General features: G+C 39.0%; 1 protein-coding gene across 1 annotated transcript; it reads right to left on the minus strand.

Moving 5' to 3' along the window:
- Nucleotides 1–3,690: 3,690 nt before the first annotated feature.
- LOC131931326 (phospholipase A and acyltransferase 3-like) lies at nucleotides 3,691–8,584 on the minus strand. Its single transcript, XM_059288082.1, has 6 exons — nucleotides 8,494–8,584; nucleotides 7,946–8,069; nucleotides 6,323–6,461; nucleotides 5,905–6,034; nucleotides 4,963–5,071; nucleotides 3,691–4,548 (listed from the first exon to the last, which is right to left on the minus strand). Exons 2-6 carry the CDS (start codon nucleotides 8,049–8,051, stop codon nucleotides 4,508–4,510), a joined length of 525 nt encoding a protein of 174 aa, XP_059144065.1. The 5' UTR covers nucleotides 8,052–8,069; nucleotides 8,494–8,584; the 3' UTR covers nucleotides 3,691–4,507.
- Nucleotides 8,585–10,498: the final 1,914 nt, after the last annotated feature.

Consider the following 10,498-nt stretch of genomic DNA (forward strand, 5'->3'; position numbering starts at 1 on the left):
GTGAGGAGGTTGGTCGCTGCCAAATCGAGAAAAGACTGTTTCCTTTATCACTGGGTCAGGTTTTCTTTTTGAGGAAATCTCTTCGGGTAGTTTCGTCAGGACAGAAATGCGTATTACGTGGAGGGAAGGGTGAGTTATAGTGAGGGTCTAGTCAGACGAACGTGTCTTTCTAGGTTTTCAGAAATAGTTGATAGTTTTCCTGATAGGGAAAGATGTTAGGTCAATGTATTGGTATTGTAGAGGAATATATATATATATATATATATATATATATATATATATATATATATATATATATATATATATATATATATATATATATAAGTAGAATAATTAGTAGTATAGTTTCCCGCAATATAATATCTATTGAAATAGCAACATAAACTTTCAGAGCATCGGACGAACGGTTAGGCTACCCGTCTCAGTCGTTTAAGCAAAAGTGAAACTTCTAGCTATTGAAATTTCTGGGAAAAAATGTAGATTACATTGACAAGGGCATAGCGACAAATGGCGTTTTGGTTTTTTCCCAAATTGCAGTATTGATTTTAAATATTTTAAGTTGAATTATTAGTTTCGCTCAATCAATGTTTATTCTGTCATGGAAATTATGAGCAGTCACATTCTGATGTAATCTCATTGCTTTTTACATCATGGTTTGAGAATTTTTAAAAATTCACCAGCCAAAGTTAGAAGCAGGAAGATTTGCATTTATTGGTCGAAATGATGTGGTTTATATTTTTAGCAGCCACGCAGAATACCCAGACTAGCCACAGGGAAAACTGTCGTACCTGATCTGTTCTATTTGTGGCGTGTGCTGTACCTGATGTGTTCTATTTGTGGCGTGTGCTGGGTCAGGTAGTCTGTCTGGCTGTTACCTGTGACTGGACCGAAGATGTTGTAAATATTTATTAAACGATTTATTTATTTATTTGTTTACGGTGAGGGGAGTGGTCGCTTCCAAATCGAGGCTAGACTGTTTGGTCATCATTGCTGTTTTATTGTTGAGAAAATAGTGATGTTATTTTGTACCGATAGAAATGCGCATTTGGGTACGGGAAAAGTTTTATTGTTTCTGGATTCTATTTTAGAGTTTTCGTTACTGTTATGAAAAAAAAAGAATGATTTTTTTTTCAAAATGTATTGATACTGAAGATGGAAATTATCTGTATAAAATATAACGAAACTAATTAATGGATGTGTCTCGGATAAATTTTCTTGGAAACTTGCAAGCATACTCTATAAATTATACCGAAGGTTAAGAAAAAAAAGAACTTTGTTAAAACTTTAAAATAAGTATGTTCAGACTACCAGATTACCAGGCTAATGTTTCGGTTCAAATATTTATAAACAACACACGTAAGATGAAGCACATATGACTGTATGGTGTAATGGTCAATACTACTTACTTATTTCTAGTTATGATTGCAACAGACGAGTCCTCAAACTCTACTTGGTCTGGGCGGGACTTGAACCCTGGCCCAACGTCTCGGGGAGTAAAATCAAAACAACATCATCAGGCCTCAAGTATTAAGACAGTCAAGCTTAAATTTGATTAAAATGACTAATGTTATATCTAATTTAATTTTTTCAAACCCTTTTTTATTGCGTTCTCTTTGAAAATTAGATTTAAAAAACACACACAGGCATTTAAACAAGTAATTAAAAAAAAGTCTAGTGACAATTTTAGCGCAATTTCCTTATGTTATCTAAAAATAGCTCTGTCGTAGCGTAAATCAAGAGTAGGGTTAGTAAAACCATTGGTTAGTTATTAAAACGTTTTTTTATTAATTTTTTTTTTCAGTATTTTACATGTTTTATTTACAATAGAGTAACATGACTAAAAACCATTGCGCGCCTAGCTACCGAACGTGATGTCGCAGCCATTGAACGTGATGGCGCAGCTATTGAACGTGATGACGCGTGTGGTGTGGTTGGAAAAACATGCCTACTAATTCGGCCCAATTTTTAATTAATTAAAAAAAAAATGTGTGACCGAACGAAAGGATATTTTTGAAAACTTTCTTCGGCAATATTGTTCTAAATTATGGCAGGAATCGATTGGTACATGTTTCAAGTCGCTAAGTGGTCTGGTTGCCGAGATATGGGCCAAAAACTGCATTTTTTAGGTTTTTTTGGCTTTTTCGGGAAATCCATGAAAGAAACTCTGAATTTTTATGGCCTATGTTCATCCTCGTAACTTGCTTAACATAATTGCTTTTGTAACTAGTCATCGATATTGCTTCGTTGAGGAGGAGATACGACTTAAAGCCCGGACACACATTCATACATCCATACATTCATCCATCCATACATTCCCAGAAATGACGAGTTAATAAACGCAATTCTCCAGAATGGAAATTGCGCAAAAAAATGTTTTATTTGGTGAAAGTATTAATTCAAGGGGAATTACCACAGTAAACGTATTTGTAGAAGGGGGAGGGGGGTCCGTAATTTTTTGACGGTGTGTGATGGGTGGGGGGGGGGGGGGTCAGATGGTTCGACGTCACACTTTTGCATTATAAAAAAGCCTCGCTAGAATACTAATTTTAGACGTTATATCGGGTTTTAGAAAACTGTTTTAACAATTTGTAATATAAATATAGACAGAGTTCAGACAAGATTTTGGAAAAATATCGATGTTTTAAGAAAAATGCAACACCAATTTTGAGGGTGGTTTGTAGGCTGAGGTGTGACGTCATTTTAGGGGTGGGGGTCTGGCTTTTTGCGACGATGTGTGACGGAGGGGAGGGGGGAGGTAAAAATCGTCCAAAAGAGCGTGACGACATTTATGGATGACCCTTCTCTCACTTTATACATTGGTGTGCACTTTTCTTCTAAAGCTCTTTTAGATTTCCGGATAAATTATTCCCACCCTCAACCATGCATAAAGTTAAATTTTAGATAGTATCAGAACTAAAAGCAGTTTAATCTCTCCAACATTAAGTTTCGACGAAAAGTCTGTGGCGTATTGACTTTTTTTTCAGAAAATCGATTTCAAAAATCGATAATTATCGCTAATCGATTTGGCAATTTTTAGCGTGCGTGTGTTTGTGTCTGGCGTGTTTTTGTATGCGAATTAGTCGTCTGTGTGTTTGTCTTAAAGTATGTGTGTAACGTCGCATTACAATCCACCCCCTAGCACACTCCTTAACACAACGGACCAACCCTGTATGCTAGCTCGCTTGTCCTGAAATCATTGGTGCATAACCTACCCGTTCGGGGAGTGTCGACTACAGTGGACGTCTTTAAATGGGTTCAAGGTCTGGCAACTAAAGTGCACCTACGCTAGGGAGGTTGGTGTGTCTCGTAACAATAACAAACCAGACGTACAAGGGTATACGTCACCCATTCAAGGATGTTTGCGTGGTTATACGTCACCCATTCATGGATAGTAGAGTACAACATTATTGCCGTATGGTGACGCCACATCAATAGTGTGCCATTGGGAAACAGTTTGTAAACAACGAAACGCACTTTATTGTATGTAGGCGTATATATATATATATATATATATATATATATATATATATATATATATATATATGAATATGTCTTTGTGAGTGTATTTGTGTATTTGTGATCGCATGTGTGTCTTAGGTATTAGTATATGTTAATACATTAGCGGTGTTTACAGAATTTAAAATCACTATCCTTTTGTTTAAAAACTAAGAAGGAACTTAACACGTGTAGTACAACATTGATTCTTTATTTGAGACCCAAAACATTTTTAAAATATCTGAGAACATAAGATTTACAAATACCATGGGAAAATCAAATAAAATCAAATAAAAAAGGCATTCAGTTAAATATTTGGCAACATCTTAAATATGCCCCATAAAAAAATTGTTTTGGCAGAACCTTTTCAGCTGTGGCCCTTAGAACCACAATAGAATATTTAAAACTTTAAATTTTTCATAAAGTTCACAACACTTCAAATAAGGATATAGTCTATTTATATACATAGTGTGAATAGATACATGAACAAGTAAACAAGTTATTTCCATATAACATACTGTAAAAGTGTTTAGAGTGCTAGCTAGCACTTTAACACGAGTTATGTACACGGTGTCGATAGCATTTGTCGACAAAAAATAAATCGCAACACTATGGTCGCTCTAAATTTAGAACTGACGCTTAGCTTTGGTGTAGGATCTATTGTCTTCAGTAGCGTTTAATCAATTTAAAATAGTTACTTCTAACTTTTAAAGGATATTAATAAAAATTTAAAACTGTTTTACAACTTTGGTAAATTAAATAAAAATGTTAAACCTAAAATCACAGTTACACCCTTGTATTTAGATTTTTTTTTTAAATTTCCGAGTACTTGTATAATTTGAGAAAAACATCTGTCAAGTGTTCGTATTACAACACGATATCTTATACATCAGAATTCGTGTTTCTCCGTGTGTCTCCGTGTTTCCCCGTGTTTCTCGCAAAACTAAAAATGTGTACCAGCTTTAGTACAGATCGCGTGTGAAGTCAAGTCTTCAGTAACCAAATGTAAATGTTATAAGCAGGTACAACAGCGTGATTTCCTCATCGCTTCCTCTGGTAACAAAAGTTTAAAAAATTGAGTTAGAATTACTTCATTCGTTTAAAATAATTATTGTTTACTACGCTAAATAAAATAATCTGCACGAATTTTAAGAATATAACAGCCCACAACCAAAACACAAAACAAGAGTGAACAAACCAAAATTTTATGAGTTAACCAAATAAAATGTTGCATTCACCTGTTAGCTCAGAGTTTACGTCATCTCTTAACCGTTTAGCTCATAGCTTAAGTCTAAACCCATCAGTTAGCTGATAGCTTGAGCTAAGTTTGTACTTACCTGTTAGCTCACAGCTTAACCTTATTATGTGCTAAATTCTTAGCTCAGAGCTGAAGTGTGTATTCACGTGTTAGCTCAGAGCTTTAATATGTTGCCACTTGTAATCTCTGAGCTGAAGTCTGTAACTCACCTGTGAGCTCATAGCTTGAACCAGGACTGATGCTGTATTTCTTCATTTGTTGATGTTCAATGCTGTCAACCATCAGCTCACAGACTTCATGAGGTACGAACATTTCAGCCTGGGGATGTACACAATTAATGTTACACATTTCATGTTACACATTAGATGTTACACATTAGATGTTACACATTTCATGTTACACATTAGATGTTACACATTTCATGTTACACATTATATGTTACACATTTCATATTACACATTAGATGTTACACAATTCATGTTACAACTTTGATGATACTACTTTATTTTATTTCAGAACAAATTGTTAAATACTTGCATATGCATTAAGGCAATATTTGTTTTCAAAACAATAATTCGATAAATAAGTTTTAAAGTTTTCTGATTGTTTGTTTTTTATATTGGAGAATGGCCATGTAAAATGAAACCAATAAGAAAATATGGCCGTCTTTAATAGGAATCCGATAAAAAAATCCGATTCCAAAAAGCTCAAACTTAACCAAGAATCCGATTTCAGAAAGACATTATAGGCGTGCTGTATCGGTTTTGGCTTTACCAAGAATCCTTCATCGGGAAAACATCGTATTTTAGAAGAATCCAATAACCTTACCTCTTTCTTCTTCTGAATTCCCTCCACCACAATTAGGTATTACGTGTCAACGTGTTCTGCGCTATAAAGGCAATTAACTCCGATTTTAGCCTGCTTTTATTTTTGGATTTGCTTCAATAGCCTTTGTCCAATCAAGAACAAACTAAAAGGTTTGATTTTAGAATTGTCTCTTCTAGAAGAATTGCTGTCCCTAGCTATTGAACCTCATCTGCCCGGGGTTTCGAACTCGAGACTTTTCGGATTAGCAACGATGAGCTTAACCCCCCCCCCCCCCACCCCCCCCCCCTCCCCTCCCTATGACCTTACAATAAAACAGATTGTACCTGGCTGCTCTGGTTCCGGTCGTACCGGCACCACTTGGCGAAATGTTCGCAGTTGTGACAGAACACATTGTAGAACACCTGCCCGATTTGTTTGACTGCCCTCGCCAGTATCACGTTAACATCCAGGGGTCTGAGGAACAAATCCATGTTGTACACGCTTTAACATTACTGTCTTTCTGTAACAGGTATATCTACCATTTTATTGGGTCTTAATCAGTCTATTAATCTCAGGGCGAACAATTAAGGAAATTTTGAACACGTTACAAAATAAGAGTGACATTCAGTGGCTAAGTGAAGCCTAAAGAATGAATTTTTATATTTTAACTCATGGCTTTGATGATAGTTTTAAATAAAAGTTGAATTTCTCTACACATGGCACAGTGTTAGGCGTGACAAAAGAGCAGAAATGAGCACTCACTTCCAATAGGCGTCCATCTCATTGCCTACACTGGTCTCATCGCCGTCTGCAATCTTGAGGAAATCTTCACGTTTGATCTCCACGCGATCCTCAAGTTTATCCAGAAACGTCCCCGACACGTTGATCACCTTACCGTTACCTGTAAATAAAGACGTAACAGTTCCTGAGAATTATAATAGATACTCAATAAGGTAAGGGTGATGTTTGGTATTTGAGGCCCCTCACCCCAATGTGTGAACCCACCTTCATAGACCCCCCCACAGTGTTTATACCCACCTTCATAGACCCCCCCCCCCAGTGAACCCACCTTCATAGCCCCCCCCCCCCCAGTGTGTGTACCCACCTTCATAGACCCCCCCCCCAGTGTGTACTCACCTTCATAGACCCCCCAATGTGTGTACCCACCTTCATAGACCCCCCCCCCCAGTGTGTGGTGCACCCACCTTCATAGACCCCCCAGTGTGTGGTGCACCCACCTTCATAGACCCCCCCCCCCCCCAGTGTGTGGTGTACCCACCTTCATAGACCCCCCAGTGTGTACCCACCTCCATAGACCCCCCAGTGTGTGTACCCACCTTCATAGACCCCCCCCCCAGTGTGTACTCACCTTCATAGACCCCCCAGTGTGTGGTGTACCCACCTTCATAGACCCCCAGTGTGTGGTGTACCCACCTTCATAGACCCCCCAGTGTGTACCCACCTCCATAGACCCCCCCCCCCCAGTGTGTACTCACCTTCATAGACCCCCCCCAGTGTGTGGTGTACCCACCTTCATAGACCCCCCAGTGTGTGGTGTACCCACCTTCATAGACCCCCCAGTGTGTGGTGTACCCACCTTCATAGACCCCCAGTGTGTGGTGTACCCACCTTCATAGACCCCCCAGTGTGTGTACTCACCTTCATAGACCCCCCAGTGTGTACCCACCTTCATAGACCCCCCCCCAGTGTGTGTACCCACCTTCATAGACCCCCCCAGTGTGTACCCACCTTCATAGACCCCCCCCCAGTGTGTAGTGTACCCACCTTCATAGACCCCCCAGTGTGTACCCAACTCCATAGACCCCCCCAGTGTGTGTACCCACCTTCATAGACCCCCCCCCAGTGTGTACCCACCTTCATAGACCCCCCACAGTGTGTGTGTACTCACCTTCATAGACCCCCAGTGTGTGGTGTACCCACCTTCATAGACCCCCCCCCAGTGTGTGGTGTACCCACCTCCATAGACCCTCCAGTGTGTGTACCCACCTTCATAGACCCCCCCCCCCCCCAGTGTGTACTCACTTTCATAGACCCCCAGTGTGTGGTGTACCCACCTTCATAGAACCCAAGTGTGTGTACCCACCTTCATAGACCCCCCAGTGTGTACCCACCTCCATAGACCCCCCCCCCCCCCACAGTGTGTGGTGTACCCACCATCATAGACCCCCCAGTGTGTACCCACCTTCATAGACACCCCCCCCCCCCCAGTGTGTACCCACCTTCATAGACCCCCCAGTGTGTACCCACCTTCATAGACCCCCCAGTGTGTACCCACCTTCATAGACCCCCCCCCAGTAAACCCACCATCATAGACCCCCCCAGTGTGTGTACCCACCTTCATAGACCCCCCCAGTGTGTACCCACCTTCATAGACCCCCCAGTGTGTGTACAACGTCCTGTAAAACTTGACCAAGTCCCCAGGCTTGAGAAGTGCCAGAACTTTCTTGTTCCTTTCCTCAACGGTCGGCATGTCTGTGGTCACGCTTCACTGAACACGTGCAAAAAATAAACAGATACTGTATTTACTTTACATCCATAATTTTTATTTTCTATTATACTAATTGGCATATTAATGTTAATGGGAAAACGATTATCTGTTATTATTCAAGAACACAGTTTTATTAATGAAACAAAATAGAGTGCACGATTTTCTTTATAGAATGGTATAGAACAATCTGGAAACGATGTCTTTCATATTAATTCGTGTCGGTTTTACTAAACTATTTCATTCCCATTAATAAAAAGTTAATTCGGCAAAACTTTTTTGCAGTTAATTCAATTATCCTCGCGTAAATAATGAAAATTTATGTATTTAGTTGAAATGTAATATAGGATTTAAAAAAAAATAATACTGGTTAGATATAAGATTACTTGTAATAAATTGCTAATACATCTTTAAAATTGTTACTTACGTTTTCTGTACGAATCAGAAGGCCGTAGGCTGCATAAAAATATCCACAAAACAGCCATGCCTCCTATTTAACTGTTTTGGTTTCCTTTGTTGATAAAAGTACACAGGCGTGGTGTCGATACTAGCTAGACGACGGCCTGATTTATTGATGAGCCACGGCGTAATGCAGCTAATAGTACGACGGGTGGGGAAGGGGGGGGGTGACACCCAATGCAGTAGGGTGTCACCCGCATAGCTAGACGGGTGGGGCGTCAGTATATGGAGTTTATGTTACCTGCATGTTCTTAAGCGGAAAGTTCGTGTACTCTTAACGAAGTTGTTAGACGGCTACACATAGTGCAGGGCACTACACAGGAGAAGAGAAAAGTTGGGTTTGGTCTTGGGCCAAGATTTTTGCCAGAATTTTGTTTTGATTTCGTTGTTGTGTTACGTCCCTTACATGTAGCGTTCCCTGATTGCGCGTGTGTGTGGTGTTGTGTGTCGATTGACAGGTACTATTTTTTTGTATGTAGTTGTAGCCCTTGGTTGAGTGTGTGGAGCGAGAGGTGTTCACGTGAGGATTGTCAATTGACTGGTGACAGAGTGTGTGATAGGGTGTGTGGAGGTTTGTTAACGTGTGGGTTAGGAGGAGGGCGTGGAGTGTTTTAAGTACTGTGTATTGTAATTTGTGTAGTATATATATATTATATATATATGTATATATATATATATATATATATATATATATATATATATATATATATATATATATATATATATATATATTGTAACGGACACCTATCTACCAGCCAGATAGATGGTGAACGCTCCCGGATTCTTTTTTGGGGTTATATGCAAATGACCTAAAGCCTAAATGAATGAAAACTAACTCAACAACTCACTAGGGCTCGATTTCGAGGTCTAGGGAAAACTAGTGAAACTATTGAAGTTAACAACTCATTCAATCTGCATACAACCTTTAATAAGTGAACACAGTTGTGGCAGAACACTAGGTTAAACAAGATAAAATATTTAGTTTAGAAATAACAAAACCCAACTTACAAAGCGTAAGAATAAATACTATCACAGATTCTAATACTTTATAAAAATAGCCACAGGTCACATAACACTGCTATAGCATCAAGAATCACTTGGCCACAAGTAATATAATACTAGGATACTTAAACAACTTAATAATACATAGCACACTCAGGACTTAAGCTCTCTCACATTCAACTGGTCAAAATGGACTGCCTCGAGATACCTGTGGGCGATCTATATATAGACTTAGGTAACATGGAAGGTCACCTTCAGATCGTAAGACCATTGGTTGGTGTGGTCATCTGGTCTGAAACAATCAATCATCTCTCGATGGAATATTACTGAGTCTAAGACTCTCTTAGTAAGACAGTGGAAAAAAACCGGTGGTTGCACCACAAACCATATATGGTATTATAAGAATGTCAAACTAAAAATAAAACATTACTAGACCTAAGTTGGTCACAATATATATATATATATATATATATATATATATATATATATATATATATATATATATATATATATATATATATAACTATTATTATTTAGTATCATCATTAATGTTATTAAGTATGTTGTATCGTTCGTTAAATATTGTGTTGACCAGCATATCCCTCAAGAGAAGAACCCAATAGTTGTGGTGTGTTTGTGATTCTTAGTGGCTCCACTCTCATGATTGTGGTTTGTTGTAGGGGTGCTGCTATGCTGTGACACAGAGACGTGTTACAGTGCGATACATTGTGACAGGGGGGAGGGGGTGTTGTTATTTGTAGAAACATTATCCCAAGGTATTTGTTATAGCCTTACCGGGTAGGTGTAGCTATTGTGCAATATTTTGTTGTTCGTCGGCGGATTGGATTACACTTCGGGTGGAGCGGGGGGGGGGGGGATCTGGACGTTCGTGAAGACGTTGGCTTTTTTTTTTATTTTACTGTAGCTGCACTTTAATAAAGAATGTCAAAAATAAGAATGGACTTCATAAA

Source organism: Physella acuta, unplaced genomic scaffold, assembly GCF_028476545.2.
Source record: "Physella acuta isolate Inbredline_101_S28 unplaced genomic scaffold, ASM2847654v3 ptg001944l, whole genome shotgun sequence".
NCBI lineage: Eukaryota > Metazoa > Mollusca > Gastropoda > Physidae > Physella > Physella acuta.

Excerpts from the sequence above, each read along its gene's own strand:
- LOC131931326 (XM_059288082.1), bottom strand. The coding sequence starts at position 8,051 with ATGCCGACCGTTGAGGAAAGGAACAAGAAAGTTCTGGCACTTCTCAAG. Across the intron at positions 6,462-7,945 it reads ACACTGGGGGGTCTATGAAG|GTAACGGTAAGGTGATCAAC; the intron begins GTGGGTACACAC and ends CTTTATTTACAG. Across the intron at positions 4,549-4,962 it reads TTCAAGCTATGAGCTCACAG|AGGAAGCGATGAGGAAATCA; the intron begins GTGAGTTACAGA and ends TTTTGTTACCAG.